Source organism: Suillus fuscotomentosus (genome assembly GCF_016647785.1).
Source record: "Suillus fuscotomentosus strain FC203 chromosome Unknown F5891scaffold_1, whole genome shotgun sequence".
Classification (NCBI taxonomy): domain Eukaryota; kingdom Fungi; phylum Basidiomycota; class Agaricomycetes; order Boletales; family Suillaceae; genus Suillus; species Suillus fuscotomentosus.
The window spans coordinates 749,718-768,336 of record NW_024539513.1 but is presented as its reverse complement, the minus strand read 5'-3'; the positions used below and the strand labels follow the sequence as shown (position 1 = coordinate 768,336).

At 48.5% G+C, this 18,619-nt stretch overlaps 7 protein-coding genes across 7 annotated transcripts; 4 read left to right on the top strand and 3 right to left on the bottom strand.

Moving 5' to 3' along the window:
* Window positions 1–57: 57 nt before the first annotated feature.
* F5891DRAFT_992685 (uncharacterized protein) lies at window positions 58–4,877 on the bottom strand. The gene is made up of 10 exons (XM_041378202.1): window positions 4,332–4,877; window positions 3,546–4,116; window positions 3,227–3,496; window positions 2,676–3,173; window positions 1,363–2,619; window positions 1,023–1,310; window positions 919–969; window positions 685–843; window positions 455–627; window positions 58–390 (listed from the first exon to the last, which is right to left on the bottom strand). Exons 1-10 carry the CDS (start codon window positions 4,802–4,804, stop codon window positions 162–164), a joined length of 3,969 nt encoding a protein of 1,322 aa, XP_041233934.1. The 5' UTR covers window positions 4,805–4,877; the 3' UTR covers window positions 58–161.
* F5891DRAFT_992683 (uncharacterized protein) lies at window positions 4,878–5,991 on the bottom strand. The gene is made up of 4 exons (XM_041378201.1): window positions 5,831–5,991; window positions 5,685–5,776; window positions 5,187–5,622; window positions 4,878–5,128 (listed from the first exon to the last, which is right to left on the bottom strand). The coding sequence occupies exons 2-4, from the start codon at window positions 5,748–5,750 to the stop codon at window positions 4,956–4,958; spliced, it is 675 nt and encodes a 224-aa protein (XP_041233933.1). The 5' UTR covers window positions 5,751–5,776; window positions 5,831–5,991; the 3' UTR covers window positions 4,878–4,955.
* Window positions 5,992–7,751, top strand: F5891DRAFT_992674 (uncharacterized protein). The gene is made up of 6 exons (XM_041378200.1): window positions 5,992–6,325; window positions 6,382–6,430; window positions 6,485–7,234; window positions 7,285–7,401; window positions 7,461–7,558; window positions 7,616–7,751. Exons 1-5 carry the CDS (start codon window positions 6,242–6,244, stop codon window positions 7,490–7,492), a joined length of 1,032 nt encoding a protein of 343 aa, XP_041233932.1. The 5' UTR covers window positions 5,992–6,241; the 3' UTR covers window positions 7,493–7,558; window positions 7,616–7,751.
* A 137-nt stretch (window positions 7,752–7,888) lies between these two features.
* F5891DRAFT_10586 (uncharacterized protein) lies at window positions 7,889–9,755 on the top strand. Its single transcript, XM_041362800.1, has 2 exons — window positions 7,889–9,550; window positions 9,601–9,755. The coding sequence occupies exon 1, from the start codon at window positions 7,950–7,952 to the stop codon at window positions 9,546–9,548; it is 1,599 nt and encodes a 532-aa protein (XP_041233931.1). The 5' UTR covers window positions 7,889–7,949; the 3' UTR covers window positions 9,549–9,550; window positions 9,601–9,755.
* Window positions 9,756–11,303: 1,548 nt separating this feature from the next.
* On the top strand, window positions 11,304–12,845 carry F5891DRAFT_1124180 (uncharacterized protein; the record flags this gene model as incomplete). The annotated part of the gene is made up of 2 exons (XM_041363868.1): window positions 11,304–11,537; window positions 11,679–12,845. 2 exons carry the CDS (start codon window positions 11,304–11,306, stop codon window positions 12,843–12,845), a joined length of 1,401 nt encoding a protein of 466 aa, XP_041233930.1.
* A 75-nt stretch (window positions 12,846–12,920) lies between these two features.
* F5891DRAFT_992665 (WW domain binding protein 11-domain-containing protein) lies at window positions 12,921–14,881 on the bottom strand. The gene is made up of 7 exons (XM_041378199.1): window positions 14,731–14,881; window positions 14,644–14,675; window positions 14,518–14,575; window positions 14,138–14,464; window positions 14,038–14,082; window positions 13,862–13,975; window positions 12,921–13,808 (listed from the first exon to the last, which is right to left on the bottom strand). The coding sequence occupies exons 1-7, from the start codon at window positions 14,768–14,770 to the stop codon at window positions 13,051–13,053; spliced, it is 1,374 nt and encodes a 457-aa protein (XP_041233929.1). The 5' UTR covers window positions 14,771–14,881; the 3' UTR covers window positions 12,921–13,050.
* Window positions 14,882–17,303, top strand: F5891DRAFT_992661 (uncharacterized protein). The gene is made up of 4 exons (XM_041378198.1): window positions 14,882–15,175; window positions 15,225–15,300; window positions 15,353–15,518; window positions 15,569–17,303. Exons 1-4 carry the CDS (start codon window positions 15,001–15,003, stop codon window positions 17,114–17,116), a joined length of 1,965 nt encoding a protein of 654 aa, XP_041233928.1. The 5' UTR covers window positions 14,882–15,000; the 3' UTR covers window positions 17,117–17,303.
* The last annotated feature ends 1,316 nt before the right edge of the window (window positions 17,304–18,619 follow it).

Sequence of the window (18,619 nt, the reverse complement as noted above, 5' to 3'; positions counted from 1 at the left end):
AAAAGCGGGGACTAACTCGTGGGCACCATATCCAGCTTAAGTAATAAATAAATAAATAACTAATAGTAGTTCAGTACTCGGTTGCTCGATAGGGAATTCTTTTCTTACATGTCTATAATATAAATCACATACCAAAAATAACATTGCTATTTCTATATCGGTTATTTAAGCTCAACATTAACATTTCCTAACCATCGGCTTCGTTTCCGTTCTTCCTCTTGAACTTTTGCTCTTTCCCTAAGCTCCTTCTCCTCATCTCTGCTTCTCGGTCGCACGTACAAATCTTCAGCGCTCGATTCATAGAACATCTTGTACGTGCCTAGGCTCACCCGGATGCTCATAGAATCCCAACTTGATGTGCCTCGCGGTGATTCGTCGATCGTCATGTGCCTATTTGTACAACATTCAGCATCACAAATCACATTTACATAAGTCGATCGTCCCTTTCACTAACCTTCGCAAAAATACCTTGCTTTCACGCTTTGATTGTGACAACCACTCCGTCGGCTGCCGTAGAACGTACGAGTCGAGATATTCTCGCCACCGACTAATCGCCGTTCCATCTCCATTCACACTAGGATCATCCGGTTCGACCAGTTGAACGAACATTGTTTTCGAAGACCGATGCTGGAATTACTTCATGTCAGGGTCACAAATAATCCCAAAATTAAGTCTCTCACATACCCAATCGAACCTGTACAAATGCTCGTCGGTACCAACGTGACGTTCCGCCTCACGTCGATAGCGAATCATGTTCTGATTGGAAAGGGCATCCACCTTCCGCGTTTGTTGAAGTAGCACCCAAAGCTCCTGACACTTGTTATCCGACAACAGAATCTGCACCTGTGAAAGGAAAACCCCATTAAGCTAAACTTGAAAGCGCAGTCACGAAGCCTAACAGCACAGCGTTATAGTTACCTGCTTAATCAATGAAGACAGTATCTTGTCTAACGTGAAAAGGTAATATGCCTGGAGCATGCGCCGGGTCAAGTAGTGGCTCCGGAGATGAACGCACGACTTACCTTGTTGCCGAAAAACCATCGCATATGTTCCTCAAACGTCGCCTGATCAAGCTCATTATCAAATAGCTTTTCAAATGCCTCCAACATGTAAAGGTATACAACATCAGTCGCGTCACAGGCCTGACGGTTGGACACAGCCTCCATAGCCTGTACGAGTATAGCAGAGGGTCCATTCGGATCATCCAGCCCTAACTCAATGGCGATAGGATTGCAGTCCGCAGGATTTAGACCTTTTGCAGTCTGACGAGCGCCCTGTTCCTTACATACGAGCAGACGAGAATAGATTAACTGTGTGCAATAAAATTAGCTCACATCACGCGTATGCACTGTGGGACCTGACCTGTAACAAACAGAACACTGTGTAGAACGTTGTGTTCCCGAAAAAAGGTTTCCGCCTAGAGGTGCCGTCTCCTGAAACAGGAGGGGTTTGATTGGCTGACGCATCACGGATCCACTGATCCGGGGATTTATTTTGGGCTGGAGTCAACCCTATGCTTGTGTTGTCCTCCAGGGTGGCATCAAATAATACACGCTCAGAATGGGGCGTGGTCCCTCTTGACTGGGATAACGAAAATGTATCCTGGCCCTCAGATCCAATAGAATTTTCTTGAAAGGATTTCAGTAAACGCTTCCGAAGGTCACCGGCCGCCATTACGCTCCCCGAAAGGCCACGCCCACTCGTAAACGGGACTCCGTTATCATTCCGCGCGCCATCTAAAGCTTGTTGGTCGGTCTCCTCGTCTCGTGGATCATCCAAAGGCGTAAATCCAGCATTGAACTCGGTAGCAGGGCACATACATAAGAGGGGAATGAATGATCGCAGCCAACCCTCGACTCCACGCCGTTCCTGTAGTGTATAGTGCGCGTGGGAATGATCCAGGAATGAGTAAACCAACTTAAGCGAGTCTTGAAGGACAGTCATGTCCTTGAAAGAAAACTCCAGTTGGTAGCCTGGCACAGCAGTACCGAATGAGGGTGGAGCCTGCTGCGTGCGCGCATCTGCTTGCTCAGCTTTGACTGACTCAATATTTCCTACAAAATGTTTGGCAGTGACGACCTTCTTATCATTCGACTTGAACGTGACCCCTTGATGATCGAGGGATTTATAGAAATTTTTGGCGTCAACCTCTCGCCACGTTTTGTTCCATTCTCGTTGCACGCGTCGCCATTCTTCATCTTTCTGCTTTAGCCGAGCGAGGACCACCGGCACAGCGACGCTAGGACACTCCTGAAGAGCTTGGATAACCTCGATTCCAGCATCTCTGCCGTAGACTTTCTTCAACGTCCGGTGGTATATGTTCTTGCTCAAGCCACCAAAGTCAGGCTTGAGTCGGAAATTCGAGCGTTCATCATTGGTCATTTCTTCGATGCGAAAGTTGATGGGCTCTATGACAGCGATCGTGCGTGCAAGGGCTTCAAGCTGAACGTGATATTCGTGTCGTTCTTCTTCGCTCTTGTGCAGTGCTTCTTCAAACGAGTTCTTCTTGTGCGCGATAAAGCCTGCTTCTTCAGACGCCCATGTCGGATGTGAAACCCATTCATCATTAAGTACAGAGCGACAGAGTTCGTCGCGACCGGAACATGCCAGATGAACTTCCTGCAAACAATGGCGCTTCAGTCAGTTGGCTAGAAAAACAGCTATTCGATACGTACGCTCTCGGGTAATCGACGATAGCTTGGACCCTCACCATCCTCAGCTGGTAATGCAGACAAGGCTTCTGGCGGCCCGGTACGGATGCTCCCAGGCGGACCATGTTCGATACTGTCCTGCCGTTCATCGATCCCGACTACTTCCCGAAACTGCGAGAGTAGATCACCATCGCCCAAATACACTTGAGCCATGTTCACAAGTGTCTTCGCATCAATAATGTCCTTGGAGTACATGTTCAAGAGCTTGAGAAACTCCTCATATGTATCCTTGCTCTCCAACGTGCGCTTCGCGCGCTCAAAAAAGATGAGTTCATCGGGTGCTGACTGAACGTTGGTAACTGGCTGGGGGCCTTGTATCACTAGATTATGCATTTGGGGTGGCGGTAGCATACTAGCATGCAATTGCGAGGGATGATGGGGCGGTGATTCCGGTAACCCGTATGAATTGAACTGCGGAGAGTCAGGGTCGGCCCCTTTGTGCATGTGCTTGGGCTTCTTGGCCTACACAGGGAGAATGTTATTAACGAATGACGTAGAGTTAGCGAAGCACACACTCGACTTGGGACAGTCCGCACAGCCGGCGCAGGCGTGGTCTCTTTCTCTGGAGCTTTTCTCCTTTTTTTAGGCGGAAGCTGCGTCTTCTTTCCGTTCTTGTCCCCTGCATCTACCCAAGGTGTTGGCACACCTGGACCACTAGTTGGCTGGGGAAGAATGCTGACAGCCCCGCTCAAGGCCATCGACATATCGGGCAAAAAATCCTTGAATTCACTAAGTAGTTCTTGAGCATCCTTGAACAAGACCTGCACTTGCACGTATACTTGTGACTATGCTCAAGCATCAATACACATCAGAGCTAACGCACATGGCACATACATCTTGGATTTGACGCTGCTCCTTCTGATATGTTTGCAAGATTTCTAGGAACTGCTTGTATGTATCGGGATCGTCAGAATAGTGTGCCTTGATTTTGTTTAGGTACTGTATTGCATGGTTGAATTCCCCTGAAGATTTGTTTTCTACTGCGTTTCGGTTGGACAAATTACCGAGAAAGGAAGCCGCAGCAGTTGTGGAGGGTACTTGAAGGCCTGAGGCGTACGTATCCATAGACTGTGGCATGTGCGGAACCTGATAAGGAGCTATCGATGGTGTCATCGAACGGGTCATTGGCTGGAAGGGAAACGCAGGGCCGGCGGTTGATGGAAGAGGAAGCGAAGACTTGGTTGTAGCGGGGTCACGAGTGACGCGGGAGATCTGCTCGAAGGTGCTTGTGCTTTGAGTGGTGGTCCCTAACGGCGTTGTAACGGTGATAATATTAGGGTCGTGCGGGTCTGCGGACATCTCTATTCTGTAGCCAGGGGGAAGAAATGTGTTGAATCCCTGAATAAGATTTGGATTGCCATGGAATAACATTGACACGCGCTCGATCACTCCAGGTGTGTCGATTCTGTGCAAGAGAAGATCATTAGCAACACGAGGCTGAAAGGCAGAAGAGTAGACAATATAAAAGGATGCTTCTCCAACGACAACCACAACAGGAAAGGCGCGTACGCCGGTGTAGTCCATGCCCTTAGGCGGTAAGATAACCGGACATCATAAAACATTTTCCGCCTCCCGAGTCACACATCCACGTCTACGTCACTAGTATCTAAATTGACTCACGCTTCGCTCTTGAAGTCCTTCATGATGTCTAAAAAGTGGTTGTATACGTCTGGTTTGTCCTGAAATTGAACTTTGACCGCATCGAGGTAGCTGAGCGCATCGGTAACGTTTAGTGGTCTGTCTGGAGACCTCTGCGCTGCGGAACCATGGGATGTGCCGTCACTTTCACCAGCGGTGCGAGGACGCGGTGTTCCAGATTTTGGAGTGCGGAAACCCATGTTTGATGAAATTAGAAGTTGTGCAGTACTGGAGAGAGGTTCCAATGAAATATCTCTGGGCGTTTTGGAGGTTGGAAGTGGGGTGAGGTCGTCGGGATCGACTTGGAGGGATGGAGAAGGGATGGTAAGCTTTGGTGAAAGGTAGGAAGAATGTGGTGGTGGTGGTATGGGAAGAAGAGGGACGGTTTGATTGAAGTTCTGTGACGGAGATTGTGGTCTCGAATTAGGTGTGATGAAGGGTGTTTGGGTGTCCATCACTGTTGTTGCCCTTCACAGTAAGTCTGCAGTACGGCACACGGTGACCGAAGGTAAACTCAATACTGCACGTGGGAATCTCCGGAACGACCAAATTATTCAATTCATTATCTTATCTTATCAAGACTTTTATTATCAACTACATACATCCTTAGGTTCTCTTATTCCTCGTGTTGGCTTGCATGAATTCAGAAGGCCGCAGAAGCTCTTCTCGCGTCTTCGCCACATAATCAATGGCTTCCAGTGTCCCAGGTACTGGAAAAAAGTATGGCGCTGCGTAAGGCTGTGTCCGTAATGGTGGGTCTGGGATTTTCACAGAACTAGCTTCGGAAGCGAACACCGTTGATTTAATTTTAAGACCGGTGGAATAAACCCGACTTACAAAATGACCCCGTAGAATTTCTGCCTTTGAGGTGCGTCGATCTTTGCTTTAGCGAAGCTATTGTCCGACACGAATTAACAAACAGGGAGGCTGGAAGGGTATGTCTCTTGAAAATTCTGTGGGCTTTCGAGACTTCACCGTGACTAGATCGTTGAATGGGCAATTTCGTTGCAGGCATCAGGGAGGCTGGTAAATCTACATGCGCATGGCTTTGTGGTACCGCCCTATCAACCATGCTGCTGCGTATGGTTTCATGTGACCTGGTCGATCGTAGAAAAGATGAAGTCGGCGAAGCAACTGGCCTGGGAACGGGTCGCTTGACGCGACGAGCTATTATTGTCCTTCGTGATTTTCCACCGGCGTATGGGGGTGGTTTCGACCAAGCCCATTGCCAATGTGATGGGAGTAGTGTTTGAATGAAGATAGCTAGCACACTCTGATGTCCGGTGAACATGAGTAAGCACGGTGGTGACCGACCTCGGAACAGCTGCCACGCACCAGGAGAATCCCGAAACTGGACAGCACCACGCTGACTGTCCTCAGAATGGTTTTCCGGAAATTCATTGAAGGTTATAGCAACATCCTGGACACTGCTCGGGGATGTGACTTGGAAATATAATCCTGAAAGTCAAATATATATATACCAATGGATATGTAACCGATCCGTGGTGGCTGATCTAGGGATTCGACTAAAGCTGCTGACCATACCGTGACTGATTTACCGGCTTCACGGAGACGTCACTACAGGGCTCGGGATGGCGGGAGTATGAGCATAAAACAAATGACAAAACGCCAACAAAACGCCAACGGAACGCTAGCGTCGTCCGCCGGAAAGGTCCCTTGGTATAAAACACCCCGAAACTTCACTAATTTTTCCCGTTACAGGTTTATCTAGGGTTGGTTAACATTTTGCACTGCCATGGTCGCGTGGGAATATTTTGGCACGTGTTGGTTTCGTAGTTGGTCTTGTCCTATGAACGTCAAAGCTCTTCGTTCAAGTCACTTCTGGTACTCATCTTCTTACCAAAATTCACTCCGACCTCGACAAACAAATTATGCCTCCCCGTGGCAGCGAAGGATTAGATTTCACCCCAATCTTAACACATTATCTTTTCTTGTTTACGACAATTCTTGCGGTGGTACGTATTAAACTCTTCTATTTTTCAATTTTCATACTGAGCGCGTCATAACATAGTTGGCATGGTTCATCGCATTTATCTCGCAATGTATCGTAACTGCTCAATGTTAGTACAGTACCTTGCTCTGCATGGCTCCACTCACTAATTTATTTCCTCTAGACAATGAACAATCCGTTGGCGTTGGGTGGTTTGGGATATTCCTCCAACTATTCCTAACCCTTGGCGTATTGCACACCCTAGCAAGCGATTCAATAGCCATGCATCGCTTCCAAATATCAGTTTTTGGTGCCATCGCAATCGTTATGGCTGTCATCACCGTCAGCAACAGTATTTTTACTGGATTGGCTGCACTGGACGCTATGGCTGCGGGATGGCTCATTATTGCAATCGTGGACATCCTTTGGGTGATCTATTTCACATCAGAAGAAGATTCTCTCGCATTCCACCTCTTCAACTCTATGGGCACCGGTGGCCTGACACCACCATCCCGCCGTCGTAGGACTCGGGGTGCGAGCAATATTGGCGCCAATGGCTATACAGCCAACTACTCTCCTGGCGGCGGTGTCGGTTCACATGATATGCCCTACGACAGCGCCAACAAAACAGGCGGTATTGGCGCAGGTCCCGGAGTTCGTAGTCAAAATAGTTTTGTCGGTGGTGCTAGTGTGGACGGTGCATCCCGCAGCCTTGGTCCCGCAGCTGGAGTAGGCAGTGTTCACAGCACACCAAATCCTGCTCCGGTTTCCCTAAGTGGCCCTGATAACAGTATGGGTCCAGGCTCGCCATTGATAGGCCCTGGTGCAGCGGGTGTAGGCGCAGGTGGTGGTACTGGTGGTAGCCCAAATATGCCTGAAGCCAACCCAAGCGGGCCAGAGGCATACGTCTACAAAGCAAAAGCATTGTATGCTTGTAAGCCAAAAGGTCTTTCACTTATCTTCTTTTGCTTATCACTTGCACAGACACAGCCTCTCCAGATGATCCAAACGAAATCTCATTCACTAAGGGTGAGGTTCTTGATATCATCGACAAGCAAGGCAAGTGGTGGCAAGCAAAGAAAGCGGATGGTACATTAGGAAGTGCGTATTTTTATCTTGCCCTGCTCGCTAGTCCCTTGACCCTAATCCTTGCGTCGCAGTTGCACCGTCGAATTACCTTCAGGTTATTTAATGGACTGAGTTGGGAATTTTGGTTTTTACCTCTTTATGCTACACCTGACGACGATGGTCATGATGCGTGCGTGATACGAGCGTTACGTTCTTTGTAATAGCACTGAAAGTGTGTTGATATTAGGCGGTTCGAGCTATATTATCCACTTCCTTGCTCCACAACCCTTGTGTTTTTTTTTATTTGCTAGTTTCACTGTCTCAACGATACCACATTCCGACCAATGTTTTGCTCTGTCCTAGCGATGTATATGTTATCACAATCGATGATATAAGATAGCCTACGTCTCAGTTGATAACAATAATCAATCCTGACGTCATCTGGATTACTACCTAGAATTTGAATCTGCCAGCGTTATCGATCTCAGCGGAGTCTACCGGGAGAATCTCCATAGAGGTCTCTAAAAGGAACTTGTCTCAGTTGCGCAGCGACCACTAGTGGCTCATTCTTCCCTTCAGTAATGAGCGCTCACACGGCAACAGGACCAGTCAATCGTCTGGCGAACTTCTTACGACCGAGAAAGCAGGCAACCGCAACCGAGAATAAAAATGTCGCCCAGCTCACAAGAGCGGAGAAATCGATCCAGGTACTGAGTGTCGAGAATGAGGTTTTGAAAAACGCAAACGAGGCTTTGAAGAAGAAATGTGGCGATTTACAAGATCGTCTGCAACAAGTCGAAAAGAGGCGTGAAGTCGAGGACAAAGATGGAGATCTAGGCGTTGACTCGGATGAACAGGAGGTGGACGTAGCAGGCACAGGCGCCCAGGGTGTTGATAAGCGCTGCACAGTCAGCAAAGAAGCGCAGGCGAAATCGGAGCCGTCCTCTCCCTTATCTTTGAACCATCAACCCGGGATGTCCACACATGACCACCAATTGCTTCCTCCGGAGCTGTGGTTGAATATCATTCGCTGGGCGACCTATGCACCGCCGCGTCTTGACGTGCCAAACTTCGAGCCATTCCTTGGATCTCTTGATCATGACAATAAGGGAGAGGCGGATGCTAAGGCTCTCAAGTGCGCAGTGGTTCAAGTGTGTAAGCTTTGGCGAGACCTCGCCCTCAGCATTCTATATGAGGATGTCAAGGTCGGACGTGGGGTACAGTCCCTCGTGGAGGCATTGGGGAAGACATACAGGGGTGAACAGCTCGGAAGATGTGTCCGCCGCCTTGAACTTCCTTACCCTCACACTGGTACTATAACCAACACTAGCTCGGATCTCGCACTGCAAATTCTGCAACATTGTCCGGAAATAGAAACCTTGGTGAGGCCCTTCATGCAGGGACCTCCAGACGCAGTACGCTATGAATTCCCAATTCGCAGCCACTCCTTCTTGAATCTCAAGAGGCTCGAGTGGTGGCACTACAACGATGCCACTCGTTCTGGGGGAATAAACTCGCTTATAAACGTTCTGCGCCATTCCCCCAATCTCCAGTATCTCATTGTAGGAGGGGAGATGTGGACTTCCGCCCAAACTGGTAATGTGCTGGAGCTCCCCGCATTGAAGACACTTCGTTTGCGACGCATCAATCCTATCTTCGTCCACCAGATCTGCCAGTGGCGGTTACCTTCACTTGTCCATATCGTTGTGGATTTCCCACTAGAACAAAACGCACTCGACACCATATGGCAGGTGTTTGGCGCTCGCCTCTGCACGGTTGAATTCGCAAGGCATGTCGGTTTCTTGCTTAGTGATCAGATCACCCGCTTCCTCCGTGGCTGTCCTCAAGTCAAGACATTCAATTACTTTTTTAACTTCACATCACCACCACCTATTTTCGAACAACAATGCGCGCTTCAATGCATATCTTTGCACGCATTCCCATGTGGCATGGTTACAGACATGATCACTGAAGCTCAAGAGCGCATCAGGCTACACCTTGCCTTCCTCTCCAGATCATCCTTTCCAGCGCTGCGCCACATAATTCTTTATGGCGATTGGGGAGAATTGCTTCATGATCCTCGCTTCGTGGCATTTGAGCAAACCATGCTTTCCAAAGGCTGCTCGATTGAACATGCCACTGGGGGCACGCATTCTTGCAATCAATCATTAAGCGCCTGATTGTAAGTGCCAGTCAACGGATTGATGTACAATTTTACTCATGCTTTGTCAGCTACAGAGGACTGCATCTCTAGATGCCTGTGTATTCCTGGCTGAGGTTGCCCTTTTCAAATTCTTCAAAATTCGTTCACTTTCTTTCTCACCTATCTTCGAACTACGTAACACGCTGGTGACGTTTTTCCTTGGTCAAAATCTGTTTTTGTCTCCTTCGTGTCTCCCATTATAGAGTGTACTGTTCCACCATGTGAAAAATTGCAGGGTCCTCAGCTGGATTCTCACCAGATTACGTCTTACTCCACAGTAAATTCGAGGGTCTTTGGAGGTGTGTGATCTCGCGTGCGCGGCATATCTATTCTAAGGAGGACTAATGGCTGCCGTGTATCATCATATCTCATATGGTTATTTTCAGTCCAAATTTAGTTGGCGGCGTTGAGGTGCCAACGGCCGGGCCATGCAGAGTTATGGCTCTGCCAACCAGTCAAAACACCTCAGACTTATCAGCACACCTGCGGCTTATCCACAATCTGAGACTAACCCTTTTGACCGAGTGACGTGTGCTCAACGTGTCATCGCGGTATCGACCGGCATCACTATTCGTATGCAGGGTCTGGCTGATGCTGGTCTCCAGAGCAGCATTCCCCACGACCTCGATCTTGTCAATCTGTCAACAACTCGATCACCGAAAAGACCGAAACGACTGCTTAGTAAGTATGGTTAGCTTCGGCGTGCCGTCGGAGTGTTCTCGAGGCATGTGGTATTGCACGCTCAAGAGATGATAACGAGGCCTAGTAGGGAGCTGTTGCAACTCTGAGCAAGTGATTACCAAACTTATGGGACCCGGTATACGGCCCGGATCAAGATGTCGGAGGGGGCTGAGAGTCATCCGTGCAAAGTGCGCAGCTTCCTTGAGTATTGATCAGTGTCTTTGCCCTTGCAGCAATATTGGAAGCTTCGATGCGGGCGAGGACAGGAAGATGTTCATGAATTTCCGTAGTATGGAAGGAACGACTGTCTCCAATTGTCTATAATCTGTCTACTAGGCCCGGGAGAGGTTACGTACTCCCTGAAAGCTGCTGACTTCTCCCTCTCTAGAACGAATCGGATGAGCACCCTGAGTTATGCAAAGATGAACGACTCACGTTCTCGGCTTCAGGTGGGCAATTTCATCTAGTGGCCCTTCTCCCTCGTCGGTATTACTGGAACTTTCATCATGGCCATCAAGTGCCCCGAGTCCCGATTCATCCAATATTGCTTCTAATGGATCGACCGCGACGGTGGCGGGATGAGAGAGAGTTCCAGGATTGAATGTATCAGAGCCTATCGGGGGGACATGTTCAGAGTAACGTCGCGCATTCGCGGGATTCAATGAGTTCTAGCGCAGTTGGCACGGGTTATACAGGGTATGATGATACGAGTGATTCATGTGACGTACCTCTGAAACTGGGCGAGCAGAGATGCTCATTACTTTCAGGATAACCAAAACGATACCAGAGAAGACGGCACTTGGCAGAAGGAAGACCATAACGCTTGTTTATGTTAGTTTGTAGGATAAACTTTAAGACGGGATGATTCTCGACCTGCGAGACACTATTAATGTGTGCTATAAAATATGCAGGAGCAGAGAGGTCTGGTTGAACGCGACTGGTATCGCGTCGAGGTCACGTGTCTCTTGATATCATTCAAATATTCACTGCCGATCGGGAAATCGCTCAGACTTGCAGACAGCTGTCTCTGATCAGTGCTGATTCAGCCTTTATGTGCGAGGCCGTCCTACTTTACCCAAGACCACTTGCTCGTTATCCAGGACGCCTCCTGCTTCTCCCTCTTTTACCTCATCGACCTTCTCTAAAGCCTCTTCCTTCAGAAATATGGTCCCGCATTTTTGTGCAGGCCCTCTTCGAAGACGATCAAAATACCCAATCACACAACGCGCACAATAATATACGGCGTTCGTGTTTATCATTGATGCTAGTCTGCAAGGGTTTCAAGGCGAGTAGCTTGAGTTTTCAGAGGGCTTCTTACGTACAGGAAGCTGGCGAGGGACGGAGTGTAGTCGCATATGACTGTAGATGACTGCCTCCATCCATTTCATTCACTCCGTCTCACTATGCTAACATGTTTTTGCGGTAGGAAGTTGCAATGCCACTGTTATATTCTAACGTGTGCTTGCACTCTGTGAACTCCTTGCAAAAGTTTACTGCACACCTTCACTCTGCAGACCGGATGTGGGATTCTATTCGCAGAATTCCTTACTCTACCCCCGGGCGTTGGGTGCAAGTGCTTGATCTTTCGGCACTTCTCGCAGAGCTGGATTCCTCGGCATACTATGCAGTTAACGCACTGTTGACGCAGCTTTTCCCACTGCTGCCGTTCCTTGCGAAGTTGACTTTGTACTCTGGATTTCTGCTGAGCTGTCGCGCACTTGCGTCTCTCACACACAGAGATGGAAGCTCCAATATTCGTGCGCTGGGCGGAATTTATTATGATCCCTTCATATATTCCGCAGTGGCAACTGGTGAAGACCATTTCGTTCAGTTGCTGCGGGTATGTGTGAATCTGGAGCTACTTGAGGTCACTGGAATTGGTTTGGATGACACTGATCTCGAGTCACATTTCGATGACGCCGAAAGTCTCAAAACACCAGATATAACTGTCCCGCTCTATTTACCGCACCTGCGAAGCCTCACTTTATTATCCATGCCTTCCTCTTTGTTGATGTATGTTCTTTTGCACTCCCCCCTACCACGTTTACGGACACTGTCACTTACTCCGTACGATGACATTCCCTTTCCGGCATCGCTCTCGTCGGTCTTTCTTGAGACGCACGGGCAGCCTCTTCGTAACATCTTTCTCTTCACTCCAATGTCTTGGCCTACACGCTATCATTCATCACCCAGTACTATACTCAACACATCCCCACATCTCAGGCACCTCTCTCTGGAATATCCGCTACCAGCACTTACACTTACATTTCAAAGGCCATTGACTGGTGTATCATCACCTTGTATCATTCCCCTCCAGATCTTGTCAATTCCCCGACCAAGCAGTGACTTCTGGGTCACGTTGGAGAGGCTCCTCCCCTTTCTTCCTTCCCTACAAACTATACGTATGCGCGACGTGCAGTGGCTAAGGCATGGAATGACTTCCCGTGCTCAGGAGGCTGGAATACAGGGTGAGATGATGGAATGGGACCGTCGCTTGACTCGTAGAGGCATTCGACTGTTGGACCGAAACTGGAAGGAGTCACAAGTGCGTGAATGTGGAATACTCAAACTCTCTGAGCTAGCTGTCTTTTGATAATATCTTGTATGTTTTCGTGTTTTCTACTCTCTGCTCCACGCTCTATGTAGCTCTTATCCTTATCTCTCACCTCTCAATATAAACCTTGTTTTTGCGAGTTATATACTATTTTTTTAAGAAATTGAAAGAGACTACAGTAAATCACCTGAGCAAACTATTGTTCCTTCCGAGTGGACGTCAAAATATAAAAGCAGCGAATGCCTCATGGCTTCGAAGTACCTAAAATGTCGCCCATCTCCTCCACAAATTTCTGATAATCATCTTTCTTCCCAACATTGGGCTGCATGCCCTTCGAAGAACCTTTTTCATTCAGGGAGGCTGCTGCAACTACAGGTACCGGTCCAAATTTATCCATCAATGAACTCACAAGATCCGGTCGCGAAGCTTGTGCTGGCTCCAAAGATTCTGACCCTGCGTCGAGAGAAGGAGCTGCGTTGACCTTAGATGATGCCATCCCAGTAGCAGGCTTTTTTCGCTTCAGGGATGTCGGAACGAACGCCGTAGCCTCCTTCTTGAAGTCCCGTAATTGAGGCGCGGCCGAAACCGTAGCTGTAGTTGTGTTGTTATCAGCAATCCCTAAGAGAACAGTACCAGGGGCTGGCGGAGGTTTTTGGGGAAGTGACGGATGGGGCGTTAGGCGGTTGACACGATGTGCTTGGTACGTTTGATGAGGAATGGAAGACAGCGGATCTTGCATGGACGAAGCAGACTGTACACGAGGGAAAAACCCGGGAGGTGGGGGAGGCATTTGGGGTTGCATGAACGCGGAGATAGGAGGATATGGTGAGACACCGGCCGAGAAGCTGGGAGGGGAAGTGTGTCCAAATGCTGAATGTTGGTGGGGATAAGATGGCGGAAAAGGCGGGGGACCAGGGACAGAATTAACAAACGGAGGAGGTGGCGGCAACGGCGGGGGATGCGGAGCGCCGCTGAAGGGAATATTTGGCGGCAATGGTGGTTCTATGAGATTAACTTGAGAATTTGACGTACATTAAACAAAGGAAGGGACAAACCTTGAAGAGTGCTTGGTGGAGGTCCTTCTGGCATCGGAATGTCATCATCGCTATCAACTATGTCATCGTTGTCGCCAGTTGGAGGAGGACCTTCAGGCATAACGATGTCGTCATCTAGACAATGGAAAAGGTGATGTTAAGCAAAAGAACGATATGAAGTGAATTATTTTGCTAACCACCATCAACCTCGTCATCACTGGCTGTCTCGTCAGGCCTCAGAGCTACAATAAGAACCTCAGAATTAGTTTACACCGTATATTATTGCGGTCGACTTACGTCTCTCCATGTAAGGCATTCCTGGAGGGGGTACTCCATAGGGATTCATGATAGCATCATAGTAGATGCTTCGTTCAGGATGCCGAGGTAAACCATGTTTATTGAAAACATTTCGTTTCTGCTCGGCAACCGGTTCCTCTTTGTTGACTTCATCCTTGTCTCTACGAACTCGGTAGACAAGTTTACGTTGTTCCGGATGCTCTTGGACGTATTCCTCTTTCTTAGCCATGATTTTGTTTAGCTCTGCCTTGAGTTCTGCTAGGCGATATTTCTCTGCGCCGGAGGGCTCTGCCAATCCCTCAAGCTTCTCGATTTCATCTTGTAGATCTTACAAAGTAACAGTGAGTCGAATGCTATAGTAGATGAGAGGGTGAACCAACCTCCTGTATCCTTCTTGACTAGAGCAAAGTCGCGAGCTTTGGACCTCCCTGCCTTGTTCTACTGCAGTGACAATAATTCCAAAATGTTTTGAGTCCAGATATGATCATCGAAGGGTGTATGCTTGCCTTTTTAAGTTCTTTCTTTCGTTGAGCCTTTCCTGAGGGTAGTGTCATTCACTACGAGGCCTGCATGTAGTACATGAGGGGACTCACTGAATGCATCCGCTGGGTTCAGATTTTTTCCTTTTGCCATGGCGGCGTCGGGTAGACTTCTGATGTATTGCAAGTCTGCGACAGCTTAGTAGTCCTCGCTTGCCAACGGTACCGACACGTGACTCGGATAAGCAGTTTCGGGAGTCATACGGGTCTGACAGAGTTAGTTCACTGATCGTGGTGGTCTCTATCCCACTTGTAGGGAAGAACCCCACGAGATCCGCCAATTCTACTCAGCAAACCGACGTTTGTTTCTGCCAGTTTTGCTCAATGACGTCGCAGCTGAGAGCACAGGCGACAGCCCCGAAGCGACCACCGAAGATGGCCTCAAATCAGTCCCTGAACCATCTCTTGAACTTCACACTTCCTCCTAGACAGATTCGACCTCAGATTGTGCCTAGGAGGAGTAAGAAAGGTGTTCATTCAGCCGTGTGGAACAAGGAGAGTGAGTATCGTTTTCTGTATTGGTCATGCTACTTCTTACAGTGTCACAGGGTTCGTGAATGCGCAGTACCGGTTTGTTATGAATCCAAGTGGGGACTATACAGTCCACTTCGCAGATCCAGACATGTAAGGTTTACAATATGTACCTGGGCCGCTCACACCTCACTGTTGAACTCAGCTTTTTCCAATGGCATGATATATTGCAGGTCATTATTCCACGGTCCTCGGCTTTAGCGTCCGCTACTGCTGTCGGTGGGGAGCGTGCTGTACAGGAGGAGGGGGTCAAGACATGTCCTATCTGTTTATCCCCTCCGACTGCTCCACGAATGACAAAATGCGGGCATGTCAGTAAATGTCTTTTACTACATACCAACGACTGAAGATCATTTCTCAGGTGTATTGTTTTCCTTGCATCTTACATTACTTGAGCATGTCGGACAAACTCAAATGGGCCCGATGTCCGGTCTGCTTCGACACACTGAACGAGAAACAGCTGAAAAGCGTCAAGTGGTATGATGGACCTCAGTTCCAAGAGGACGAGCCTGCTTTTGTTAGTGGCTCTTCGTGTGCCACAGAGATTTTGGACCATTATGCGACTCCTCGAGCTGGATCCACAATGCGGATGCGACTGATGCAACGTCCTCAGATGACAACCCTTGCATTACCACGCTCATACACTTGGCCATCGGACCTAATTCCACCTCATCAGGCTCCTTTTCACTTTCTTCCCGATGTGTACGACTATGCCAAGTTCATGCTCGCCACTCCTGAATATCTGATCGCCGATCTCTCCAACGATTTGGACGTGCTCGCCGTAGAACGTCGGATGATGGCCAGCATGCAAGATGAACTCAGTATTTCGTTTATTGATGCAGCTGATCAGAAGATTCGTCATCAGATTGCCAAAGCAACTGCTTTAGAATCGCCACAGCTCAAGGAAGCCATCAACAGAACTCGCAAGGATTACGACGACATCACACGACGTCACAGCCTTGAATGGGCGCGAAAGCTTGCTGGGGAGACGAAAGGAGCTGCACTCCCCGAGGCACCAGAAGAATTTCTCGCCACAGGTTCGAGCTCTGGGATTTTCGTATCTTCGCACACTCCTATGTTGATCCCTGCCACTCCCGAGTCGACACCAGCACAAGCACCCGTTCCAACTGCCCATGCCAGTACTTCTAATAATCGTAGTCACAGACAGCGCCGTAACATTAACCCTCCTCCCCCGTCTACGCAGACCTACTACTACTACCAGGCAGCTTCTGGCCTGCCTATTTATTTACATCCTCTCGACATCAAGATCCTCTTCTCGCACTTCAACAGCTATGCTTCATTCCCAGACACGATTACAGTCTGTGTAGAATCTGCTACTGAAGGTACTGTCAACGACGACCTGCGCAAGAGGTGCAAGTACCTTGCACATACACCAGAGGGTGCAGATGTCGTTTTCATCGAGGCAGACTTGGAGGGAGTTGTGGATCAGGAGGGCCTCAAGAATTTTGAAGGGGCGATTAAACTTCGTAGGTCAAGGAGGAAGGAGAAAGGTAGGAAGGACGACCGCGCACGTGCGCGAGCGGAGGAACGTGAAAGAGAGAAGGTTATTACACCGTGGACGGAGTCTGTGTTTTCCGTGCCTCTCGATCCCGTTCTTCATGCTGTGGAAGTTGAGGGGATAGCAAATCATGAGTCCCCCACCCCCCAGATTAGCGGTGCTTGGGGTTCGAGGAGCTTTGCGTCTGCTGCCCACTCTGCATCAGGCGCAGATCTCAGACATCCGAACATAAACAATCGCAATACGAGTCAAGAGATTGGGGACGAGTGGGAATTAGACGCAGCTTGGCACGAACTTGAGCAGCGAAGCACAGGCGGACAAGGGAACAAGAAGAAGAAGGGAAATAAACTTGTCGTTATGGGCAGCGGAGTGGGGGGACGAAGGCGATAGAACTCCTACTGGAACGGTTAAGTCATGATCTATTATCTTTGTAACAACAGCAGCGTCACTTATTCTAATTGTTAAAACGACCCAATGATTATTTACAGGGACCCTAGTGAGCCTTTGCGATGCTTCGTTGAGAATTTGCAGGATGCATATGTATGATAAGATTCGTATTCAATCCTATGTGTGCGCGCCGCAGTGTATCTGTACAAGTCTAAAAATTGGCGAGCCACAGGCTCAGCGAATCTATCCAAGGGACTCTCCTAAAAGAGGTGCTTTCCTAGAGAGTATAAATCATCAAACTCTGTCAAGATGCCGTCCGGAAGCACATGATGCACAATCGTTTTTGCCATTGGCTCGAAAATGCAGTTGCTTCATGTTGGAGACAAGCTTTTGTCAGTACTAATGTGTAGGAAGAACTTCTTGTAAGTGGTTCTTTGAACCACTGGCAGGGTGTGATTATGGACTCAGAGGATGTGACTATATGCTATCTCTGAAAGCATGGCACTGGGGGCAGGAACTGTTGTAGGTTCAACGACGTCATCATTAGTTTGTTCATGTTTGCATGGACTCTTACATAATTTTACCTTATAATCTTTCCTTTCTCATCCGCTCGTACCTCAGCAGTTCTCTGAGGTACGTTGTGCGTTCATCATGCACGCTGGTTCTATTTCACTTATCTTTGTCTTTAGCATTTATCTTTAGGTACAGTCAATGTCACACAGCAGTTCTCTTCCGAACTCTGAGCATTTGTCTTTAGTTCCATTTCCTACAGGTTATGAGCCCTGGCTCGTATTGAGCCCTCAACTGAAACTACTAGATGAAGCTTCCACGTTCACTCGCTGCTCACGCATTATCTTCCTGTCTTGTCATCCCTCACGGCGGTATCATCATGGGGAAGTTCGATCACATCCCTGAACTGCTGGGATCTGAAAATTACATCGGACGGTCAACCAAAATGCAATATGCCCTCGCATGCAAGGATTTATGGTGCCATGTTAATATGATTGTAAACCCTGCAGACCTCCTCGGGACACCGTCCATGTTACCAGCTCCCGCCGATCCCACCAATGTTACGGCTGCTGAAACAGCAGTGATGCGTGCATGGTTGTTAAATGATATCAAGGCAAAGGATCTTATCACGCGTTGCCTCAGTCCATCAGTTGGTGCGTTAGTATCATGAGCGCATGCTGTCACAGCCCGCAAAGCGTGGCAGACACTTGCGGAGCATTTTAACAGAACCAACACGAGCGCACAATATCAATTACGCCAACATCTTGATTCACTTCACATGAAAGATTCAGCTGATACCACGAACTACATCAGTCAACATGCCATCCTACATGAACGTCTTAGTGACGCAGGAGCCCCTCTTAGGGACAGTGACACCATTTACAGTTTGCTTATTGGACTACCTCAAACCGCCATCTGGCAACAGTTTAAGTCGATGGTAGAGCAGTGCATGCATGACGAGATTATGACTGCAACCACAGCCAATCCTCCCACTTT

Coding starts and splice junctions, on each gene's coding strand:
- F5891DRAFT_992685 (XM_041378202.1), bottom strand. CDS start 4,804: ATGGACACCCAAACACCCTTCATCACACCTAATTCGAGACCACAATCT. Junction 970..1,022: donor GATGGTTTTTCGGCAACAAG/GTAAGTCGTGCG, acceptor CGCATGCTCCAG/GCATATTACCTTTTCACGTT. Junction 628..684: donor ATTTGTACAGGTTCGATTGG/GTATGTGAGAGA, acceptor AAGTAATTCCAG/CATCGGTCTTCGAAAACAAT.
- F5891DRAFT_992683 (XM_041378201.1), bottom strand. CDS start 5,750: ATGAATTTCCGGAAAACCATTCTGAGGACAGTCAGCGTGGTGCTGTCC. Junction 5,623..5,684: donor CCAGTTTCGGGATTCTCCTG/GTGCGTGGCAGC, acceptor ACCGGACATCAG/AGTGTGCTAGCTATCTTCAT. Junction 5,129..5,186: donor AAATTCTACGGGGTCATTTT/GTAAGTCGGGTT, acceptor TCGCTTCCGAAG/CTAGTTCTGTGAAAATCCCA.
- F5891DRAFT_992674 (XM_041378200.1), top strand. CDS start 6,242: ATGCCTCCCCGTGGCAGCGAAGGATTAGATTTCACCCCAATCTTAACA. Junction 7,235..7,284: donor AGCAAAAGCATTGTATGCTT/GTAAGCCAAAAG, acceptor TCACTTGCACAG/ACACAGCCTCTCCAGATGAT. Junction 7,402..7,460: donor AGCGGATGGTACATTAGGAA/GTGCGTATTTTT, acceptor CTTGCGTCGCAG/TTGCACCGTCGAATTACCTT.
- F5891DRAFT_10586 (XM_041362800.1), top strand. CDS start 7,950: ATGAGCGCTCACACGGCAACAGGACCAGTCAATCGTCTGGCGAACTTC.
- F5891DRAFT_992665 (XM_041378199.1), bottom strand. CDS start 14,770: ATGGCAAAAGGAAAAAATCTGAACCCAGCGGATGCATTCA. Junction 14,083..14,137: donor AATGCCTTACATGGAGAGAC/GTAAGTCGACCG, acceptor TTCTTATTGTAG/CTCTGAGGCCTGACGAGACA. Junction 13,809..13,861: donor TCCACCAAGCACTCTTCAAG/GTTTGTCCCTTC, acceptor TTAATCTCATAG/AACCACCATTGCCGCCAAAT.
- F5891DRAFT_992661 (XM_041378198.1), top strand. CDS start 15,001: ATGACGTCGCAGCTGAGAGCACAGGCGACAGCCCCGAAGCGACCACCG. Junction 15,176..15,224: donor AGCCGTGTGGAACAAGGAGA/GTGAGTATCGTT, acceptor ACAGTGTCACAG/GGTTCGTGAATGCGCAGTAC. Junction 15,301..15,352: donor CACTTCGCAGATCCAGACAT/GTAAGGTTTACA, acceptor TGTTGAACTCAG/CTTTTTCCAATGGCATGATA.